Source organism: Alternaria novae-zelandiae (assembly GCF_023758075.1).
Source record: "Alternaria novae-zelandiae strain BMP 2774 chromosome Unknown scaffold_31, whole genome shotgun sequence".
NCBI classification, from domain to species: domain Eukaryota; kingdom Fungi; phylum Ascomycota; class Dothideomycetes; order Pleosporales; family Pleosporaceae; genus Alternaria; species Alternaria novae-zelandiae.
This window is the reverse complement of record NW_026056991.1, coordinates 84926-107581: the sequence shown is the minus strand read 5'-3', so window position 1 is coordinate 107581 and position 22656 is coordinate 84926. Positions and strand designations below refer to the sequence as shown.

The following is a 22656-nucleotide window of genomic DNA, read 5'->3' as shown; positions in this document are numbered from 1 at the left end:
TAAAGAGAAGGTAACGTAAGAAAGCAGAAATGTCAGCAAAGGTGCGGCTGCAGCAGAACTTGAAGGAATTGCGCCCCTCTTGCTGGAATGGGGGCTGAAAGCTGCCTGATCACTAGCGGCATCCTCATGCGCCCGGTCTTGTGAACACAAATCAGCCGGAAGGCATATTTGACCTATCAACGATAGTGTAGAAGGCCGTCCACATGCCTGCATCCCCTCTGCGCTGTTGTAGCGCTGCAGTGTGCGATTCTTGCGACGGCTTTGCCCTACATCCTTCGGTCTCTCCAGCTAGCGGCACGAGGATGGTGATGGTTTGGTGGGGCATGTCGAAAATAACACTAATCAAGCGCCATCAAGCGCCAAAGCCTCCATCTACTCTAGGCTGGGGGGGGGGGGGGGCCAATCGAACCAACCCAACCGTGGACATTTGATACTCTAGGCTGGGGGCGGAAGTGACATATCAAGTAAGCCTTGTTAGTGTACAGCGCTGCTATCAAGCAACCCGATCAATCTTCAAGTGTCAACTTCGTGGGTACTCCCACTCCGTTGATCTCCCTTTGACGCGCGCTCCAAGACACATGTTCTCCATGCTTCAGCGCCTCCTGAAACAGCTCCGCTCGCGTGCGACCCGCCGAGGTATCGTGACCAACAAGCTGATCGGAGTAAGCCTTCATGTGCCCGGGGCCGCGTTTTCGGCTAGAGCAGCCCCAAGATCGTCTTCGATAGCCACAGCTCTTCAGCCGCACCTTTCCAGTCAGGGTCGGTCCGAAATTCCAGGCTTTCGGTCTTCATTAGATGGTGTGAACTTTGACGAGATAGGTATTCCGTGAGAGACGTTAAGATGTAGATCGTTTATTCCATTTGAACACTCCAATGTGCATGTGAGCGAAGAGGGTCTAGCCGAGTGTCGGCGCCAGCGAACGCCGGCTATGCAAGTATCGTACAGTTCGTAATTATATCTTCTCCTCGACGACTTCCTTCAAAGTCTCCGCTCGTCGAATCAGCTCTTCGTAGACTGTCCAGGCAAGCGCACTGCTCATTGCCTTCCTCGCGATCCTAATACCAAGTCCATCAAACATGCTGCGCATGCCTTCCTCCGCAAGCATTTTCTTGCTCGCCTGTACCATATTGCCGTACTTATGAGGCATAAGCTGTATGCGCGTCTTGATAGCATCGAAGGGATTCGTAATAGTCGTCCCCAGCCCCGCTGCAGCAACACCCGAGATGAAGTTTATTCCCGCGGATGTGCTGGTAGACAGCTTGGTGGCGGTGCCGGACGTCTCTTCAATCTTGGTTGCGAGACTAGATAGCTTCCGTTTCGACTGCTCGTAGAAGAGGACGTAGAGCCCCGCGTAGGGGGCATCGCGTACTGCTGTTGCGCCGAAACCAGCGAAGAAGCCTTTGAGTCCTTCTGTTCGGAAGATGTCTCGAGATGCGGTGAAGAGCGAATTGTACGAGTACAAGCTACTCTCATACCGCACCTTCAGAACGGTTATCGGCATCATGATGAAGCCCGCCCATGTCCGCGCAAAGGCTCCCGTTGCCAGATTCGCGGTGTTGCTCAGTTTGGGCAGAGAGCTCGAGTGCTCCGCGCTTTTGACTGCCGCATCGCTGCTGCCCGCCGCGACCAGACTCGCTCTATGCCGTAACGCGTTGAGACTTGAAAAGTATATGGCAGAGCCAAACCCTGTGCGCAGGGTACTTGGTAATGTGCCCCTCCAGAACTGACGTATCGGGTTCGGCCCGCTGGCTATCGACTGGATGGTACCGAGGAGTGTGCTCGAGCGGGATTGTTGGACGCGGGTTTTGAGGAGGTCGGCGGGTTGGAGAAGGACGGCAGACAGGATGCCTGAGTTTAGGCCGGCGAAGAAGTGGACTGCGCGGTTGTTAGTAACTACAATCCGCTAGCTGTCGCAATAGCAATTATGCTCCTCGCTCTTTCCACTTACAGTAGGACGACGAGCGCTTTCCGCGGGCGCCATCTGACATTGCCGAGGCGTCAAGTATTCAATTCCTATTTTAAGAGATCTGAAGCTGCAATACGCATCATGGTAACAGCCCTGGAAGACTGGCCGCAAATACTAGGGTGAGAGAGTAACAACGTGTCTGTCCGTCTCACGCGAAAAAGTGTCATGACGACATGTTCCGAGCCTCGGCGAGTCGGTGATATTTTCGCTTGCGTCTGGTACCGCGTCTATCAATGATACATCCTTGATCAACTCATGAACTCCGTAGACATTATTAGCATCGTGAATCGAAAGTCCGTTGTCAAAATTAGTACAATTGGCCAAAAAGGAATTTGCCATGTCGCATTATATTGATCTAAACATCAATCAATATTACGAAGAAACACCTTCTCAATCCTATCATACATCGCTCCATACATCCCAGACACGTCCCCAGAAGCCTAGCAATCACGTATTCGGTGGTGCAATATGTGAGAGCGAATGCAGTTCTCCATCAGTCCTCATCATCGTCGTCGTCTCCGAAGATAGCCTTGAAAACATCCTCACTCGCCCGATCATTCGAAAGCGCCTCGTTCTTCTCCACGTCCACAGCTGCATGCCCACTCTGTTCTGTAGCCATAGCTGCAGCCGGGACAGCAGCTTCCGATGCCTGACCCATCCAAGCCGGCCGCTGGAGCGCAGGACCGTTAGTCAAGAACTCATGTTGCAGCTTCTCCATAGCCGACTTGGACACTGCTTCTTCCGTCTGCGATTTGAAGTGGCTTTCACCAGCATCAAACTCAGGCGGCATGTCTGGTGGGGGCTTGACGTTGAAGCGTTTGCAAAGGAGTCGCGATGGGTAGAAGGGGAAACTACTTCGAGTCATGGGACCGTACATGCCTAGCTTCGCCGCCTGCTCTGCGGGATCTTCTGGCTTTGCGGCTGGCTGTCGTAGAAGGTTCGCATTCGCTGCTCCACCATCGTTTCCGTTCAAGGTTGAGGACGACGCGGATGTGAATCGGGAAGCCATAATGCCAGTTGTTGGCTTGAAGACTTCTGCAGCATGTGCAAACTCCTGTAGCTCTTTGATCCAGTCCGAGACTGATACGCCCTCCCTTCGTTCTGGCAGGTCCTCCTTCAGTCCTGCTTTCAACTCTAGGAAGCCGACGTAACGTGCACGCTTCTGCATGTCCTCAGCATAAGGCATCCAGCCCGTCGCACCCTTGGCAAGTGCTGCAGCGGCCACGCTCTTATCAAGAACAGGCACGAGACTCCACAGATCTTTTGGTTGGGCTTTGCTTGCGGGCAAATGTCCTTCAGGAGCAGCTTCTCCCAGGCCCTGGGGCAGATCGGCTTTACCAGATAACGCAGCCAAACGATCTCGGGCGTCCTTGGGTATGAAGTCGAAGATGGACTTTCCGGGCAAAGCTTTCTCCCCCAAGAGTGCCGAACGCCCTTTTGCATCCAACGTTGACGCTTTCGCTGCGTCTGCTACAGATTGGTAGTCTTTCGATTCTGAAGTCGGAGTGGCACTTTTCGAAGATTTCCAACCTGGAGGTATCTTCGGTGGAGGATATTTAGGCTTGCTGGTGAGTTCGGTGAGACCGGCCGCGAATGTGAAGCCACTCAACGGAGATCTCCCATCTATAGATGGCCTGCTCAGCGAGACCAAGGCTTTGGACGAACTCTTCTTCGAGACAAAGACATGCTTCTCTCCTGCTCCTGGCTTGGCGAATTTACTGGGCTTCTTCCCCTTCTTCTCCTTGCCTATGGTCTTGTTGAACGTGATCTTCGGACCCAATTCGTACGGGTCTTCGTCGTCCGAGCCGGTATCGTTGAGCACGCCAACGCCAAAGGAAGACTTCTTCAGCGCAGGCTTCTTCACAGTCGATGCCTTCTTCGGAGCTTCAAGATAATGCAGGTCGAACTTGGATGAACGGTCCGTGGCCTCTTCTTCCACAGCACCCAGGCGGGCTTCCGACGTGTATCCCAGGCCTTTGCGACGGACTTCTTCTCGTGGCAGAGTCATAATGCGAGCATCTTGAGGCGCAAACATATGAGCTGCATCATCCTTGGAACCGGATGCGCCATCTTCCAGGTCAGCATTCCGGCGCACTTTGCGACCAATGCCCTGATCTCGCCGCCAGCCCATCTTCTGCGCAATCTTGACGCCCATTGTCTCCTCCTGGGTCACAAACAGGCCGAACAGTCCATCGTCGTTCGCTTGTCCAGCTTCGCCTATGCCGGCAAAGTTCTGCGCAGTCTCCAGTTGGCGCGACTCGGCTGCTGCTGCCAGATCCTCCTCGTCCATAAAATCTTCGGCTCGCTGGGTCGGGCCATTCGGCTGGTCTTTGTTGCGGTTTGCGCGCGAGGAAACGAAGGTTTTCGGGGTCCATCCTTCTTTAGATCCAACTGTATTGAAGTATCTTAGCATAGTCAAGAAGTCTTGCGTTCGTCAAGATATGGCTCGGAAACTTACCCTGCACTGAAACCTCCTGTGAATGCGCCGTGGAGTCTCCGGCGACCTCGCTCGTCCGTCACGGTCTGCTTCCACACGGGCACGAAAGCGCCATCATCGGCCTCTTCTTCGGGAAGCCCGGTGCCTAGGGATATGTAGGTTGTCGGTCCGCCGCGAGAGCGCTTTTGCGCGTTGGTCGGGGAAGGCGCGCGCGGCCGTTTGTACGCCATTGCGAGAGATGTCGGGAGTGGAGTTGCGCAGGCCGTGGGCGATTGTTTCGGGACCAGATTTCTTGAGCCAGATTTGGCTAACGCAATCCGTAGACCAGGTTCGTCACGCAGTCAAGCAGTCACCAGCCAAGCGAGGGAAAGTTGAAGCGGATCACGAGTAAGCGGCCGATGGGTGACTAATCAGCCGCGATGCTATTGGCTGAGGGACGCTTACCCAGCGACCAGCGACCAAGCGCAGTCAGACCACGTCCGGTAGCCAACTCAACAAGCCGCACGGGGACTACAAAGGGCACACCTGGGCAGTTGTCTACGGGTGAGTTTCATGTGTCGGTAGAATTCGCAGCGCTCAGCTCAAGTGACTGTACTGGCTGCCGTTGGACTAAGACAAAGGAGTTAGTAGGCAGGGTGGGCCCGATGATGTAGTGCCGCGCCTGGGTCGAGCGGCCTAATGAGCAAGCAAGGCTGGTGTCCGGCTAAGCTCGTTGAGACCCTGATCAATGGATAGGTAGAGCTGGAGCGCAATCTTGTGAGATTGAGGCAGCGAGGAAGAATAAAGCGTGCCTCCTGAGGTATTTCTTTGACAGGTATGGATTAAGACAAGGAGGACCGCAGAAACAGGGTGGACGCATTGTCCCGAGCGAAAACCTACCCCACGACAGCGGCCTGGCGTTGGGCGACGAGCTAGGCGTGGAGCGAGAGAGCTATCGTGTTTGACCTCCGCCCAGAAATAGCCATAACAACACAGCACATGCACTCGGGCGGGCGCAGTACATGCTTCTCTCGACGTCGATGCTGCATCTCTCTGCTGTAACCCGTGTGCTGCATCCGTCCCAGCAGACGCCTATCTAGACCAGCCTACCAACACGCCGGTGCCAAGTTTGGCGACTGCCATCTACCGGCCCCTAACCTCTTGTACCCTTACGCCGCAGTACCCACCGAGGACAACAAAGTAATCTCTCCACATTGTCACGATAGCCTTGCTGCTTGCGGCTCTGCGCTCGCTCCACGCCCAGTGCGTCTGTGCTAATCGAGGCCCGCATCTGCTCCCTGCGTTGCGCGTAACCGTGGTAGAGGCAGCGCATTCACCATGTCGGCCGCCGCCCCATCATCGCCCGCCGTCGTGCGCACCTCTTCTTCGTCGCGCAGATCCATCGACCGCCCCCATCGCTCCCAGAGCCAGAGCCAGCCCACCGCCAGCCGCGCGCCCCCCGCAAGCCGCCATCAGCAAGGCGGCCTCCCCAACGTCGCCCGCCGAGACTACGAGCAGAGCAACGTCGCCCACGAGCAGCCCTCACCGCAGCCCTCACGACGCAGCGAAGACCCAGGCCGCACCGAAGCCACCCGCCGGAGCCACACGCGGTATGCGTCTGACGCGTCGACGACTTCCGCAATGCCCGTCAATGGCGTAGCTGCCGAAGCCAGGCCGGGCCAGCCTCAGCCCGTCAACAAGCGCAGGACCACCATCACCGCACCCAGCACCGGAACATGGGCGCTCGGAAAGACCATTGGCGCCGGCAGCATGGGAAAGGTCAAGCTGGCCAAGAATGCCGAGACCGGGGAGCAGGTGTGTACTTTGGTTGTTTACGTGGGGCATGAATATGGCGCATTCAGCGAGAATATAGAAACACTCAAACACGTGCTAATCATAACAGGCCGCCGTCAAGATCGTCCCGCGACAGTCCCAGGACCAGCACCAGAGCGCCGCCGACCGCGAACGAGCCGACCACTCCAAAGAAGTACGAACCGCCAGAGAGGCTGCCATTGTCAGTCTGCTGAACCATCCCTACATCTGCGGCATGAAGGATGTCGTGCGCACAAACTTCCACTGGTACATGATGTTCGAGTTCGTCAATGGCGGACAGATGCTCGACTACATCATCTCTCACGGCCGCCTCAAGGAAAAGCAGGCGCGCAAGTTCGCTCGACAGATTGCCAGCGCCCTGGACTACTGCCACAGGAACAGCATCGTCCACCGAGATCTCAAGATTGAGAACATCCTTATCAGCAAGATGGGCGACATCAAGATTATTGACTTTGGACTGAGTAACTTGTTCTCGCCTAGGAATCAGCTCAAGACATTCTGTGGAAGTCTGTACTTTGCCGCCCCCGAACTTCTCCAGGCCAAACAATACACTGGCCCGGAGGTCGACGTCTGGAGTTTTGGTATTGTGCTGTACGTCTTGGTCTGCGGCAAGGTGCCGTTCGATGACCAGAGCATGCCACAGCTCCATGCCAAGATTAAGAAGGGTCATGTCGACTATCCCCCATGGCTGTCCGCAGGTATGTTACGCCGGCTTACAACTCCATACTGAGCTAATTTCCACCAGAATGCCGCAACCTCATCCACCGAATGCTGCAAACTGACCCCACCCAGCGACTGACCCTCTCGGAGATCATGAGCCATCCCTGGCTTACCAAGGGATTCAACAGCCCTCCTGAAAACTACCTGCCCCACAGAGAACCCGTGCAACTGCCTCTGGACAGCGAGATCATTGAGAAGATGCAGGGATTCGACTTCGGTACAACGGAGTACATCACCACGCAACTGACCAACGTGATTCAGTCAGAGGAGTACCAACGCGCCGTGCGGACAGCCGCCCGCAAGGCGACCGCACAAACACCAGAAGCGGAGAAGAAGAAGGGCATATTCGACTTTTACAAAAGACGCACTTCAATCGGAAGTCGAGAGCAGTTGACTGCCTCGTCATCCGAGGACATCCAGCGGGGAATGGATCCGGTCAATGCATACAGTCCTCTCCTTTCAGTTTATTTCTTGGTGAAGGAGAAGAGAGATCGCGAACGGCAAGAAGCAAACCCAGGTCCTGTTGCCATGCCCCAGGAGCCGGACGAAAAACCTTTGAAGATGCCAGATCTTCCGCCGCCACCAGCGGCATACACCAACTCAGCTGCCTACGAGATGGCTGGCGAAAAGCCCACAGGTGGAAGGTCGCGACCAAGAGCAAGGACCCACGGTGAAGATGACATCACCGAAGGTCTGAAACGAGTCGACCTAAATAACCCGCCCCCAGTGTTGCCGCCTCAGGTTGAGCAACCGAAGAAAGAGGGTGCTGCCGTAGGTCTGTTGCGCCGCTTCAGTACCAGAAAGTACAGGAGTCATGAGAAGGACCGGACCGTTGAGCCCTTGCCTCCACCAACTCCAGCAGTCGCAATTTCCAGTCCCGCCGAACCCGCACCGGCCCCAGTGCCAGCCACCGTGCCGAGAAAGAGCTTCAGCATTCGAAGACCACGCGGTCGCGAAGGAGGTTCTGCCTCGTATCTTCCAGACAGCGCCAACAATCAACCCGAATTACTATCACCTCCCGGCACTGGCAACAGCGCTGCGCGGAAACTCAAGGCACTCGGTCGCTCCACCAGCGTCAACTCGGCTGATCTCCGGAGACGACTCAGTCGACGCGGTCGATCTTCGGAAGACCCTGGAAACCCTCCGCCCACGAGTGGATCAGACAGAACAGATAGATCCGAGTTGAGCGCGAACAAAGTTCGACCAAACAACGATGCTGCTTCTGACGATCTCACTTCGAGCCCACGGCCCATGCAAGCTTCCCGGGCGAAATCGCTGGGCCATGCGCGAAGAGAAAGTATTCAAGCGAGGAGGATGAAGAGGGAGGCAGCAAAGGAAGCCAATGTACCCGAAGAGACAGATGCAGAGCTTGCAGAAGCGCAAGCGGAAGCTAGTCGGAGTCCAGATGCTGTGAAGCCTGTGTTCCTCAAAGGTCTTTTCAGCGTCTCCACGACAAGCACCAAGCCCCTTCCCATCATTCAGGATGATCTAATAAGGGTGCTCGACCAGCTTGGTGTTGAGTGGACCGAAGTCAAAGGTGGCTTCCGATGTCGACATGCACCTAGCATCGACATGAACAAACCCATGGATTCGCCAGCGTCCCCACCGAGCGGAGGACACAAGAGAAAGATCAGCTTCGGCGGCTTCATGGGTGGCGACAGAGATCGCGACGAGTTCCGAGACAACCACCGAGCACCCGGGACACCGAAATCGCGATCACGACCATCCCCTGCGGACCAAAGCTACACGAATACCGACGAGTCTGACGGCAGCGAAGAACGGGACGAGCGACGACCAAGACGCGCATTAGCGGCGGGCGAAACATCGACGCAGGTGCAGAGCGACATGGGCTCTAGCATGAGTCTGGTGTTTGAGATCTTGATTGTCAAGGTCCCGTTGCTAACACTGCACGGCATCCAGTTTAAGAAAGTGGATGGGGGTACATGGCAGTACAAGAATATGGCTCAGACTATTCTATCGGAGCTAAGACTTTGATTGACGATAGTTCGAGTATACAGATAGGAAGAAGAAGGGGTTTTAGGCGTTTTCTCTTTTGATTATCCGCGGGCATTGTTGGTAAGCATGGTTCACTTCTACACGAGGGGCTTTTGTTATGTTGCAATTGTAATTCTTTTAGTGTGGGGAGGGTTTGGTTTGGCTGGAAGCACCGTTTAAGGGTGAAGACACCCACGAATTTCATATGTTTATTCTTCTGTTGTTCTGAGGTAGGGGTGAGAGCGGGGAGTAGTAGATGACACGAGGTGGTCTTGGATCTCGTTTTAGGAATGTTGAATCGCTTTCTGACTATGCTTGTGGAGTGTGTCTGCTAGGGACCCTTGCGGTGAATTAGGTGCAAATACTAGTAACACAGAGCTGCCTCGGTGGCTTTACCGTGATGAGGCTGTCTGCATGCAGGTCTATCACTACACGGGTATGCCATCGTAGAAGCAAGCCACGATGGAGCTTGCACCTCATACAAGAAAAAACCTAAACAGGTCTAGAGCCTACATCGAGGTTAGGTCACCTACTTTGCATTGTTTTATGTCGATGTAGGCTGCAGACCTGTTCAGCTTTTTCCTAGATCAATGTGCTCGGTTTCTTCCGTCATCAGTACCCTCATCACTTAGGATAACCCCTGCCACCCAATGAGTTGGCGCGTGGACATGCTGTTGAGGGGTCTTCTGGAAGAGCTGCTGTGCGCCAGTTGTTAGACAAACAGCGCCGGCGATGGGGGTGGAGGTGTTGGATTAGGTTCGGATGCAGGCGAGGGTGGGCTGGTTCCTTGGTCCGGACCAGACATCAACTCCTGGTTAGCAAACACTGTGTTGACAGGTAGACCACGGAACTGACAAGATGAGGCCGTTTTCGTGCGTCTTTCATGGACCCGCGGATGTCTGGCAGAAGCACAGATCTGTCAACTCATTCTAGATGTCGACGCCGGGTTCACTCGCACAATCACTCCATACAAGGACAACTCTGAACAGGTTTGCAGCCTAAGTCAAGATGAAAATATGCAAAGGAGATGATCTGATGTAAATGTAGGCTCTATGGTGTTCAGGTCTTTTTCTTGAATAAAGTGCAATAGAGTCTGGCATTAGTGACTGCGCGATGCTCAAAGACATTATATCCACGTATACAAGCGTATCAACTTGAGTCGTACTAAATTTCTTGCTCTTGCTGGGTCGATGGGTGTTAAGTTTCTTGCACCTTCCGCGATCGGTTTTACAAGATGCAAAGTATCGTTTGGTTATAGAATCAATGTTCTCCGCCGGGTTAAGCTGTTTCTTGGGATGCTGTTTACAAGAAGGCGGGTTATCCGTGAGCTAGCTCCGCGTGCATCGCGCAAACATTGGAGCTCGTCTTCAGACACTTGTGGAGCTATTGGCGAGTAGTTGCTACAACGTGTTTTTGTTCAGCGTTTTCTTGTATGAGGTGAAAGTATGTAGAGATAGCTGCTTTACTGAGGAAGCATGACGCCAAAAATAGCTGACTAACCGTGGAAGGCCCCGGCGCTAGCGGGGTGTTTCGCGACTCCATGAGTGCTCTCGAGTGCTGCCAGACTCACCACGTCCGATTTCCCCACCGCGTGACCTCGCAAGCAATCGCCGCCTCACCATATAAAGTCGCGCAAACCTTGTTATCTTACCTCCACCCCACAATCAATACGAACCTGTCGGTAATCGCGGCCAATGCAACATTTCCTCGCGCAACAGCAGCAGCAGCAGCAGCAGCAGTACGGCGACTGGCCCGCTCAAGCTCAAGCCCATGGCCATCACCAGCAACCGCAACACCATGTAGGCCAGCACGGACAACACCAAGCCCAGGCCGCCCAGCTGCACGCTCAACAACAACAGGCCCAGGCCGTCCAGGCGGCTGCCCAGCGACAGTACCACCAACAACTCGCCGCCAGCAATGGCACCACCCTTCCCGGCAACAACGCCGTCCCCCGCGGCCCCGCGAACGACGTCCAGACCACCGATATCGGAATGACGGAGGAGAACAGGCGCGTCTTGGAGTGGATAGCCCAGCTCATGAAGCCTGCCACGCGTGAGGCTGCTCTTCTGGAATTGAGCAAGAAGCGAGAACAAGTTCCCGAGTTGGCTCTGATCCTCTGGCACTCTTTCGGTACGCGTATTGTGTTGTCGAGAATGCGACGGGATACTAACGACTCCAGGTGTCATGGCCTCGCTCCTCCAAGAGATCATCTCCGTCTACCCTCTGCTCAACCCGTCGCAATTGACCGCTGCTGCTTCTAACCGTGTATGCAACGCTCTTGCGCTTCTCCAGTGTGTCGCTTCGCATACCGAAACTCGCGGCCTATTCCTGAGCGGTAAGTCAGACATCGCACTGAGGAGACGTAGCTAATGCACTCACAGCGCACATTCCGCTCTTCCTTTACCCGTTCCTCAACACAACGTCCAAGTCGCGGCCTTTCGAGTACCTGCGTCTTACATCTCTCGGTGTCATTGGCGCTCTGGTGAAGAACGACTCTAGTGAAGTTATCAACTTCCTCCTCACAACTGAGATCATCCCGCTTTGTCTGCGTATCATGGAGACTGGCTCGGAGCTCAGCAAGACAGTGGCCATCTTCATCGTTCAGAAGATCCTGCTAGACGACATCGGTCTTGCCTACATCTGTCAGACCTACGAGCGCTTTTATGCTGTCGGCACCGTACTCAGCAACATGGTCAACCAACTTGTGGAGCAGCAAACCGTTCGCCTGCTCAAGCACGTTGTTAGGTGTTTCCTTCGGTATGCTACTCCATGTCCGTCTTTTGTACTTGTAACTAACTTTGCCAGCTTGAGCGATAACGCTCGCGCTCGCGAGGCGCTTCGCCAGTGCTTACCAGAGCCTCTCCGCGACGCCACCTTCTCCTCTGTTCTTCGAGACGACGCAGCCACTAAGCGCTGTCTTGCTCAACTCTTGATCAACCTCTCTGACAACGTCGTCGATGCCGCCAACAACCAGCAGCTCATGCACTAGGAGACATGCAATGGGGAGCACAAAACACCTCCTCTGCACATCTGGCACATCTGGCACAGGTACCTTCGATGATCTTGAATACCTCTCCTTCGCCTTTTGTATATTTCTAGCTTCGGCTTTTGCTTCATTTGGCGCGGCAGTACGCGTAGACGACATACCCCTCAGTTGCGATCGGATTGGGCTTACGAAAATGGTGCGGCGGATACGGCGTTAGGGTTTCTCACACGGGATACCCCGTAGCAACACTGTGCTTTGGCAGATGCTACTTCCTTTAACTTGTGTTTATTGACTTTGTTCTTCTTACTCTCATGGTTATGGCGAGGAGTTTTCGGGCATTGCATGGCGTAGTGCACTCATCAATGCGCGGATTCTGGGAAGAAAAGTCATGTGTATAGTATCATATCTTATTTCTTCCATGCATGCGAGTAATGCGAAGCATGCTTCATCGATATTCGGGCAAGCTAGTCGTGATGTATTCTTTGTGACTGCCAAAAGTGACATGAAGGTATTCGATGCAACCCGTCTGGTACGCGTGGAAAGACATTTGACGTATCCCTTTAGGACACAATTTGACGGCGATATCCATTGCAGAGAACATGTGCATGGGCGAGATGTTAGTGCCCATGTCAACGTTGGAAAGTGACTGCCATCAGGCGTCCAAAGCGGACTAGCGTGGACTTCGCTAGCGGCGAAACGGCCACAGTCAAGCGACAAATCCGCCGCCACTTTTCTCTCTTCTTCAACCACCACCGCTACAGAGCCACCAAAGGAAACGATATCCTCTGGGAGACACATCAGCCAACATGTCGAAAATCTCTGTCGCCGGCGTTCGTACGAACGTTCAACAGCTCCTTGAGTACTCCAACGAGACCAAGAAGAGGAACTTCCTCGAGACCGTCGAGCTCCAGATCGGCCTCAAGAACTACGACCCCCAGCGTGACAAGCGTTTCTCCGGAACCATCAAGCTCCCCACCCTTCCCCGCCCTCGTAAGTCGATACCGGTGCGCAGACGAGAGAGCGCATGCTAACAAGTTCAGGCATGAGCATCTGCGTTCTCGGTGACCAGCACGACATTGACCGTGCCAAGCACCACGGTGTCGATGCCATGAGCACTGATGTAAGTATCCTCTAAAGTCTTTCGCCTCGACACGTCTAACAACTCCACAGGACTTGAAGAAGCTCAACAAGAACAAGAAGCTCATCAAGAAGCTCGCGAAGAAGTACGACGCCTTCGTTGCCTCCGACGCCCTCATCAAGCAGATTCCCCGTCTCCTCGGACCCGGTCTCTCCAAGGCCGGAAAGTTCCCCACACCCGTCTCGCACGCTGAGGACCTCGCCAACAAGATGAACGAAGTCAAGTCCACCATCAAGTTCCAGTTGAAGAAGGTTCTGTGCATGGGTGTCGCTATCGGCAACGTTGGCATGACTGAGGACGAGCTGATCGGTAACATCATGTTGGCCATCAACTACCTCGTCTCGCTTCTTAAGAAGGGATGGCAGAACGTGGGCTCCTTGACCATCAAGGCCACCATGAGCCCCCCCAAGCGCCTCTACTAGAGAGTTGGTCGCTACGTCTGCTGGGTTATGTCGTGGTGAGCTGTCGATAGACGGCTTGTCATGAATCACGATCTTACGGAATCTCGATGGAACGAACAATGGGTCTAGCTAGCTTGAATGCATGCATGAACCCATGACTATTGCCTTTGCCGTGAAACCATAAGATGATTAAGCCTTGACCTCCACCCTGAACCTGCGCATGCGATGAACCTGAATGGCGTCACTGAGGTCTCGACTTTCACTTTGAACATAAGCTATCCCGTTGCAGCCTGATATCCGCGCTCCCATCTCGAATTTTCACATCGCACGGCCACCACCCACTCTACCAACCTCTCCCGCCTTGCGCCCCACCACCGAACTTTTCCCATCCAAACCTGCAATCCTCTGTGCGCAGCGCTGACTAATCCCCACTCTAGCTCCTTGGCACCGCATACAAAACCACGCACGCCTCCGTCCCTCGTTCTGCTTCTCCATCATCAGTTAGGAAATCTACATCCTATGTATATTATCGTGGCTCCACGCAAGTGGCATGCTGAGAGTTGTCCCTCCTTTCTCTGTGGACAGTTCTCCGTTCCCGGCCCCGTAGATCGATATCCGCCCGTCATCCTTACCAATTGCAATTATCCGTGAAAAGATGGATTGGAGTTGTGGGACGGTGTGGGACACCTTTTGTCTGTGAATGTGCAGTTTGTGACTCAGTTCTGGCTTTGGCGCTCAACTCATCGGACTTTGGCCGCTCAGACGATGCTGTCTTGATTATCGGGCAAACATGATGTTGCGACGCTGCGCAGAGCTTTTCGAAGTTTTTGTGGGGCATCTCAGCTCAACGCGTTGCGACTTGAGAGAGACGTTATGCTTCAAAGACACGCGATACCAGAGTGCGCTCAAGCTACCATCAGCGATGCATTGCTACCTAGGTACATGTAGGGTATATCGGGGTTAAACTTGGCTGTGCATATCGCCCTGCTCGCGTTCGATGGCGCAGGAACGGCCCTGTAGCTGGCTGCACATCACGTTCTCTGCTCAGACCGCATGGCCACGTCTAGATATGCAATGAGATGAGATTATATGCTCTGCCACATTATGTATCTATGCACCGTCTACACAAGTCCACCTCATCACCGTGGTGTGTCCCTCCACTTGTCGAACGCCACCTCAGCAGACTCGCTCGTAATGCCACACCGTTCACCCAGCATACTCCACGTCCTCATCCGTATAATTTTCTCGACTGCCCTCTCATTGCGCATGAGCATGGCCAAGCTCTCCGTCCTCGCCTCCTGTGGGAAGTAGCGCCCCGAGTATGGATCTAATCGCTCATCCACGGTCCTCTCTCTCGCTTTGGCGTCTTCGATCTGCCGTAGTACACTGTCCGGATCGTCTGGGTCTGGCGATGTCGCAACACCCGCGCAGTAGTCCAAGACATCTGATCGCACTGCCCAGCTCGGGAACAGCACCTTCTCCTTGAACCCCTCACATTGCTCTGGCTGTAGCGACCGACCATGATCAGGTGACGGCAGCTGTCGTGTGCTTGTAGAAGTCGGATCGAAGCCTCGTTGTGCGGGTGTGAGGAGGGCGTTGAGGTTCTGTGTTATGGAGTCGTCGATTGCGCCGCGCGATATGCGGAGGAAGTCTGTTTCAGCCGACTTGCGCATTAGTTAGTGAGCTGGCTAGCAAGTCTATGAGAGTGCTGACCTCGCAGTGCGGTTTGGTTGAAGCAGAATTGTGGCGTGAGGCGAGGTGCCGCAGATGGTTTCGACATTTTGGACGGCGAGGAGGGCTGAGAGGGGGTGGTAGAGGTAGACGGCTCCGAACGTTTCCAGAAGTAGTTCGCCAGCTTGAAGTCAGTTAATATTAGTAAACGCGGTGTTTTGTAGAGCTGTAAAGTTGCAGATGTCAATGCTGGAGATGCCGCCTAGTCCATGGCGTGTAATGATGTCAGCACCCCATCCAAGGGAAAATAGGACAGCTACCTCTGCAAAGGACAACTATAGACAGAAAAGCTAAGAGAACTACATTGCCTTTGCATCTCACAGCAGTGCATTTCAAACACTAATGTAGGCTGCAAGGCACTTGTTCAGTTTTCTCGTGAACGCGATATCAGCAAGGGTCTGCTCGCTCGAGGTTCGCGTTTGGCAAGCGCGTAGGAGGCGCGCTTTGATACCCGTGGACGCGCCTGCCGCCTGGAACACCATGCCCTTCCGCTTCGCTGCCTGTTGCACTTCAACAACACGACTCCATTTAAAGTCAGCGCCCTCAATCCGATTGTTGCAGTCGTCTTCCATCTTTCTACGCCGCAATTTCCCTCAGCAGCCTGGTGGCGCACACGACACCCGCACTTTCGTAGCCATGGCTCCGAAGCAAGCCACTCTCGGGTATGTAAAGTCTTCTCAGACTACGTTAGGGTGCGGCGACGGCATTGGAATTCTCCTACAAGCCAATTGGACAACGCTTACGGTCTCTGCAGAAAGTTCTTCGGGAAACCCAACGGCGACGCAGCGAAGCAACAGTCGAAACTCTCCTTCTCCACGAGGCCGAAGCCTGCAAAGAAAGACGTAGAGGCCAAGGAGGAACCTAAGTCATCGCCAGAAGAGGTGAAGAAAGAAGAGAATGACGATGTCGATTCAGACGCAGACGTCAGGGCACCTGCCAAGGAGAAGGTAGAGACGGATGATGATGCGATGGAAGTCGACAGTACAACCTCCGAAACTGGAAGGAAGAGGCAAATAAAAGAAGAGGAAGAGGAGGAATCCGAAGAAGAACCCCCAACAAAACGACAACGGAGAAAGCCAGCGCAGGAGAAGGAGAAGCCAAAGAAAGCAGCTGCGAAGCCAAAGGCCGACAAAGCACCAGCAAAGTCGAAGAAGGCGGCTGCTAAACCGAAAGCTGCAACACCAGAGGACGACGACGAGGAAGTGTCAGCGCCGGCAAAGGTCGCGAAGGGCAAGAAGAAAGAAGCGAAATCGTCACCTGTACCCGAGGATGATGCCGATTCAAACAAGGAAGAGGAAGAGATCGTGAGCTCCGAGGAGGAGCCAGAAGAGGTCAAGACTAAGGCGAGAAAGAAGGTTCAAACAACGCTTTCGTCCAACACCAAGGACCCATATCCTGATTGGAAACCGGGTGAGCCCGTGCCATACGCCGCACTCTGCACAACGTTCTCGAAGATCGAAATGACGACGAAGCGCCTGGAGATTCTCGCCCACTGCTCGCTCTTCCTCCGCCAAGTCTTGCGACTGACACCATCTGACATGCTCCCAACCGTCATGCTCATGGTGAACAAGCTCGCAGCCGACTACGCAGGCATCGAGCTCGGTATCGGCGAGTCTCTGATTATGAAGGCTGTCTCCGAGAGTACTGGCCGAAACCTACAACAGATCAAGAGCGACCAGAACGAGATTGGTGATCTTGGACTTGTTGCAGCGAAGAGTCGATCCAAACAGCCTACCATGTTCAAGCCCAAGGCTTTGACAATAGAAGGCGTACGCAAGGGCCTCATGGGGATTGCTACTGTTGAAGGACAAGGTGCTCAAGGACGAAAGGTGGACGGTATCAAGAAGCTCTTATCGGCAGCTGATGCGCACAACTCGGGCAAGCATGTTGACATTGAAAAGGACAAGGGTGGACCTAGCGAAGCCAAGTTCATCGTCCGGACACTAGAGGGAAAGCTTCGATTGGGTCTTGCTGAGAAGACTGTGGTAGTCGCTGTCGCGCAAGCTATGATCTTCCACGAGATGTCACAGAAGGGCAAGACGCCATCGACTGAAGACTTGGCAAAGGCCGAGGCTACGCTGAAGACAGTCTACAGTGAGCTTCCCAGCTACGAAGTCATCATACCCGCTATGCTTGAGCACGGTATCATGAACCTACGAGAGAACTGTCGCCTGCAGCCTGGTGTACCGCTCAAACCTATGCTTGCCAAACCAACAAAGTCAATCACAGAAGTTTTGGATCGTTTTGAAGGCAAGGACTTCACATGCGAGTACAAGTATGATGGCGAGCGCGCTCAGATACACTTCGTTTCGCACGACGCGAAAATGGAGTTGGCTACTGCAGCTCCAACTGCCGGCAAGAGCGACCGCGGCGTCTCCAACATCTTCTCGCGAAACTCCGAAGACCTATCCAAGAAGTACCCTGATATCCTGGCCAAGCTGCCTACCTGGGTCAAGGAAGGCACCCAAAGCTTCGTTCTTGATTGCGAGACGGTTGCTTGGGATATGGTGGAAAAGAAGGTGTTGCCATTCCAGCAGCTCATGACGCGAAAGAGGAAAGATGTCAAGGTCGAGGACGTAAAGGTCAAGGTCTGCGTGTTCGCTTTCGATCTCCTCTACTTGAATGGCGAGGTAAGCTTCTTGATTCCTACTTACTGCATCGTCGCTAACAATCGCAGGCTCTCGTGACCAAGTCCTTCCGTGAGCGTCGTGAACATCTCAACGAAGCCTTCATACCTGTTGAGGGAGAGTTTGCACTCGCCAAGTTTGGCAACACCAACGAGCTGGAAGAGATCCAAATTCTTCTTGAGGACTCTGTCAAGGAAGGCTGCGAAGGCCTCATGGTAAAGATGCTGGACGGACCAGAGTCCTACTATGAGCCATCCAAGCGCTCGCAGAACTGGCTCAAGGTCAAGAAAGATTATCTTGCCGGTGTGGGCGACTCTCTGGATCTTGTTGTCCTGGGGGCCTATTACGGCAAGGGCAAGCGCACAAGCTGGTATGGCGCCTTCCTGCTCGCCTGCTACAACCCCTCGACGGAGAAGTACGAGACTGTTTGCAACATCGGTACCGGTTTCTCGGAAGCTATTCTTGAGACTCTCCACAAGACGCTCTCCGAGATCGTTATCGACCGCCCTAAACCCTTCTATACCCATTCTACCGGCAACAAAGACCAGCCCGATGTCTGGTTTGAGCCGCGCTATGTCTGGGAAGTCAAGACGGCCGATTTAACCCTGTCTCCACGATACAGGGCTGCCGCAGATGAGGTGTCTGGTGGCGGCAAGGGCGTCAGTCTGAGATTCCCCCGATTCATCAAGGAGAGAGACGACAAGAAGCCTGATCAAGCAAGCTCAAGTCGCATGATTGCTGAGATGTACCAGAGGCAGGAGAGTGTCAGCAAAAGCAAAGGCCCGAGTGCTGATGATGACTTTGAATATTGAGGTGGTGATGATTCAGGTCAAGCGGAATGGGGTACAATATTGCAGGAAGATATTTCATGTCCTGTGACGAGGATTCTATAGCATAGTAACGCCGAAATTTCCAGGTCGTTGACTCGCGACCCATGAGTGAATACTGACTCGCTCATTCGCAACGAAGTACTCGAACAATCGAAAGCTCGTACAGTGGAAATCTTGGCCTGCTCTACACTAATACCATAACATTGATGCCCTAGCAGTACATATCTCCTTCTAGTATTGCTATTCATCAAGGTTTCCAAACCACAAGCATGGCCACAATCGACGATATCCTCGCTTACAAATAATCAGTACCACCCCAACGGTAACAAGGCGGCCAGCTTCGTCAAGCAGCCAAGCCGGCCTCCGTCCACTTCACGGCATTCGCCATCGCAGACATCACGCTACGAAGACAAACACATCGAGAAACCCATGAACCATCGGCCCACAAACAGGCCACAACAGTCCCCACATTCTACTTCTGCAAACTCCACCCTGGCCCTAGCTCCCCTCGCCTTGGGTCTGTGAGCGAAGAGCGGCACGAACCTCCGCGCTCCACTAGGGCGTCGTCCCGACGCAATCTTAGCTCCTCATTGGCCCAACGTGTCTCCCGATCCGATTGCGGCATCCTCGCGTAGTGTGACTGCGGTCTTGGGAGTAGGATAGTGATCGCGATTTGGGGGCGGTGCTCCGCGGAACAATTCGCCGGTGTGGGATGGCTTCACCTTTTTTCTTTGACGCAATTGGATTGCCTGTTTAAGATGGGTGTAAATCAGCGCAGGGGATTGGTTTGGATTTGGATTCCGTGGGTGTGGCTAATGTGGTGGGCAGAGCATGATGCAGGTGGTGATTGAAAGGGGTGTTGCTGGTACGATTATGCTGGTGAGAGACACTTTGTTGTAGTGGATCTGGAATTGCTGGCGCTTGCAGCTTGGAGTCTTCTTGTCTAGATGATACCGGTTTCAATACATTGTGCATGCATCCTTCTCGTTGTTTGTGTCACTGGCGGCGGGAACAACAACTAGGTAGGTAAATCTCGCGAGCGGTGGATTCGGTCTTGCAGATCAGCAGCTTCCGATCCGAACCAAGCCTGTCATCCGAGAAGGGTGTAGGATTAGTCTAGCAGAAAGCTAGAACGAACTGCGAATATAGGTGTAGTGTCTCAAGTTCCATTGAAAAGTCATGCTATGACTAGGCAGTGCAAGGCAGGAGCAAATGCCTATAACCGGCGCTTATAACCTAGCATCAGCGCCAACACACCCTCGCCAGTACCAGAAGGTCGCAGAGATTACTTACAATCGGCGATATACCACAGCACCATGAGTAGCAGTCACAGTACCTGGTAGTCCAAAAGCCCCACTGCGGCACACGCACCCACATCTACCACCCAATACAACTGACATCGGGCAAATCAACCGCGTCCCATTTCCACGGACCGCACTGCCCACACGCCAAACTACCAGCTAACAGTGCCGAAAAACCCATAACCAGAAACAAGCCCCCATCCCAACAATCGCATTTGGGGCGACCAAGAAGTGAAACCCCCATTAGTAAACTTTTCGGGTTTAGTTCATCTGCAACAATGCGTATGCAGGGTCCATGACCCGGTGGCGAAAGGCAACGCTACAGGCCACGCGATCGGCGGATAGCGTGGTTAGCGACGTTCTTACATATCCGTGAGGTATCGCAAGAGCTGTGGCAAGATCGAGGAATTCGAATCGAGAAGACGTTTGGTCCGCAAGCGGGCGGAGCGAGTGGGTAATATTGATGTTTTGCGAGGGTGAGTCGTATTGTTTTCTGATAAACCAAGTCGGCTTTAGTTGTACAAGTACAGTCAATCCAATTTCCGAATGTTCCTTTGAACTGGGTGTGCCTTTCTGTGCACTCTCCGGTTCCCTTTCACTTCTCAATTCTTCGCACCTTTTTTGCCCCCGACTGTTTGCATCCTATCCTCTTCCTTATGCACGCGTAGGAATCTGTCTTGAAGCCTCCCCTTCCTTTGGATTGGCAGATTGCTTGCAGATTTCTGCTAAGCAGAAGAAGGAAGCAACCTCCGTTAGGCGCCGTCTCGTGCGTAATGCAACCGCAACAGACCAGTCCAGCTATTTCCGGCGACAGTGCTGCGGCACGCCCTCTACGCCCTCTCCTCCCTGCAGCCTCACCGAGAGTAGAGGCTCCACCATCGCAACCGAAGCGAGCTCGCGTCTCTCTAGCTTGTGCAGCCTGCAGAAGTCGTAAAACCAAGGTACCGACAGACCAAGTACATTGCATGTATATAAAGCAACATCAGCAAAGTAGCCTTCTGATCTTTTGAACCCATAGTGTAACGGCGACCGTCCCATTTGCAGTGAATGCACGTCCCGCGATTCCGTGTGCCAGTACACGGAAACAGAGAACACTCAGTCGAAACGTAAACATCAAGACCTGGAAGAGTTGTTCGAGATGCTCAAGTCGCTGCCGGATGAGGAAGCGAGTGAGATCCTGGCGAGAATCAGGGCTGGTGTGGATCCGAGAGACATTGTTGATAGCGTGAAGCATGGTAATATGCTTGTGCAGTTTGCTGCGACGTTTGGAGAAAGTAGGGGTAGTGTGAGCAGTGAGGTTGATGGAGCTAGTGTGGGCGGAAGTGGAGATTTTTCGGGCGAAATGCAGGAGCCGGGAATGGATGCGGACTCACCATCCAAGCAGAATAGCTGACGAACTGAATCAAAGATACCTGGCATGCGTCGGCATCGACGTGGCGGGTCCATTCCTGGCTGGCCAGGCGTATGTCAGACCTGCGAAATGGCCCTTTTCCAAGTCTATCCCGAGCCTTCGATGCACACCTGATGCATCTATATTCATCGCACGCAGTCGTACAATCATGCGGTGAGATCGTCTTGGTCTGTGTGTCGAAACAGATGGTCCCTGAGTTGTGCCCAAACGTACCTCTGGGATGAATTGCCGGACGTTTGTACGTATGATATCATGTTCTTTCTAAAGAGGTTGATTTCCCATTCATCTTCCGTCCATGTCCAGACGTCATCCTCAAACAATACCTTGAGATCGACCTCTTCGCTATGATACTCGACTTTGACTACGAAACCTTTGGCTCTCAGCCCATGGTAGGTGCGAGCGACAAGTTTCAGGAACAGTGAACCATGATCCCAGCCCGGGCCCAAGTCTTCTTCTTGTCTTATAGCCAAGGTAACAACTCTAGCTCGGGTCTGCATATGGCGACGGTGTTCGTTGTGAGTAGTAACACGTTCAGTGTGTGAAATGTCCAGCAAAGCCGTGACACCATCATTGATCTCTGAAAGATAGTCTTCTCGTGTATACGCCGTTGCATCCGCCGTGCGCGAGCCTTGATCGTGTGTCTTGCTCTCCTGAATCTCGGAGAATTCGCTGTCAGTCAGCGCGTCACACTGGAAGGTCACACGCAGATCCAAATTCCTTGCCAACTCTTCCATGGTAAATCCAACACCAAATGCGTCTCTCCTCACAAAGTCCGCCACGGAAGTGTCGAGCAATAGGCATTCAGCCACGGGATCCTTGTCGTCAATTGGGCGCAGGTCTTTGCCAACGACATCTCGGAATAGCTTGAGAGCCTCTTTAGCGAACACCAGTCCTACGAAAGTCTTGTCGATGAAATGAGGCGGCCGAAGGTTCATGTACAGCATTGATAACCCTGCTGGTGTGTCTGGATCGTGATCTACGCTGAACCAAGGCTCATGGAATAGTTCCCACCAACAGATTACACTGCGAGTCGGATCCTGTTTCTCGTCAGGTTGCCATAACTGCGTGTAGATGTTATCCCGCAGCTCTCGCGGTAAGTTCAAAACACGTGCGACGACGTCCATGTTTGCAGCATTCGTGTAGCGAATAATTGCTGCATGTAAAACATCGGTCAAGTGATCATAGCGACGCAGCCTCTCTTCCACGCCATCCTCGGATGATGCGGTACTCCGGAGGTGAAGTTTACAGTTGAGGCTGGCTCTATGGCTGTAATTAACTTTGGAAGCTGACGGCTGTCGCA

At 53.6% G+C, this 22656-nt stretch overlaps 8 protein-coding genes across 8 annotated transcripts; 4 read left to right on the top strand and 4 right to left on the bottom strand.

The window, feature by feature from the left end:
* Positions 1 to 953: 953 nt before the first annotated feature.
* J4E88_010266 (uncharacterized protein) lies at positions 954 to 1989 on the bottom strand (the record flags this gene model as incomplete). The annotated part of the gene is made up of 2 exons (XM_049403861.1): positions 954 to 1876; positions 1950 to 1989. 2 exons carry the CDS (start codon positions 1987 to 1989, stop codon positions 954 to 956), a joined length of 963 nt encoding a protein of 320 aa, XP_049250378.1.
* A 471-nt stretch (positions 1990 to 2460) lies between these two features.
* Positions 2461 to 4634, bottom strand: J4E88_010265 (uncharacterized protein; the record flags this gene model as incomplete). Its single annotated transcript, XM_049403860.1, has 2 exons — positions 2461 to 4372; positions 4426 to 4634. 2 exons carry the CDS (start codon positions 4632 to 4634, stop codon positions 2461 to 2463), a joined length of 2121 nt encoding a protein of 706 aa, XP_049250377.1.
* Positions 4635 to 5721: 1087 nt separating this feature from the next.
* J4E88_010264 (uncharacterized protein) lies at positions 5722 to 8931 on the top strand (the record flags this gene model as incomplete). Its single annotated transcript, XM_049403859.1, has 3 exons — positions 5722 to 6198; positions 6287 to 6914; positions 6962 to 8931. 3 exons carry the CDS (start codon positions 5722 to 5724, stop codon positions 8929 to 8931), a joined length of 3075 nt encoding a protein of 1024 aa, XP_049250376.1.
* A 1694-nt stretch (positions 8932 to 10625) lies between these two features.
* Positions 10626 to 11920, top strand: RCD1 (Cell differentiation protein rcd1; the record flags this gene model as incomplete). The annotated part of the gene is made up of 4 exons (XM_049403858.1): positions 10626 to 11061; positions 11111 to 11266; positions 11313 to 11688; positions 11737 to 11920. The coding sequence occupies 4 exons, from the start codon at positions 10626 to 10628 to the stop codon at positions 11918 to 11920; spliced, it is 1152 nt and encodes a 383-aa protein (XP_049250375.1).
* An 803-nt stretch (positions 11921 to 12723) lies between these two features.
* CRP74 (60S ribosomal protein L10a) lies at positions 12724 to 13477 on the top strand (the record flags this gene model as incomplete). The annotated part of the gene is made up of 3 exons (XM_049403857.1): positions 12724 to 12907; positions 12958 to 13037; positions 13088 to 13477. The coding sequence occupies 3 exons, from the start codon at positions 12724 to 12726 to the stop codon at positions 13475 to 13477; spliced, it is 654 nt and encodes a 217-aa protein (XP_049250374.1).
* A 1118-nt stretch (positions 13478 to 14595) lies between these two features.
* J4E88_010261 (uncharacterized protein) lies at positions 14596 to 15236 on the bottom strand (the record flags this gene model as incomplete). Its single annotated transcript, XM_049403856.1, has 2 exons — positions 14596 to 15107; positions 15170 to 15236. The coding sequence occupies 2 exons, from the start codon at positions 15234 to 15236 to the stop codon at positions 14596 to 14598; spliced, it is 579 nt and encodes a 192-aa protein (XP_049250373.1).
* A 587-nt stretch (positions 15237 to 15823) lies between these two features.
* J4E88_010260 (uncharacterized protein) lies at positions 15824 to 18626 on the top strand (the record flags this gene model as incomplete). The annotated part of the gene is made up of 3 exons (XM_049403855.1): positions 15824 to 15849; positions 15942 to 17817; positions 17865 to 18626. The coding sequence occupies 3 exons, from the start codon at positions 15824 to 15826 to the stop codon at positions 18624 to 18626; spliced, it is 2664 nt and encodes an 887-aa protein (XP_049250372.1).
* A 2876-nt stretch (positions 18627 to 21502) lies between these two features.
* On the bottom strand, positions 21503 to 22480 carry J4E88_010259 (uncharacterized protein; the record flags this gene model as incomplete). Its single annotated transcript, XM_049403854.1, has 2 exons — positions 21503 to 22417; positions 22475 to 22480. The coding sequence occupies 2 exons, from the start codon at positions 22478 to 22480 to the stop codon at positions 21503 to 21505; spliced, it is 921 nt and encodes a 306-aa protein (XP_049250371.1).
* Between the last annotated feature and the right edge of the window lie 176 nt (positions 22481 to 22656).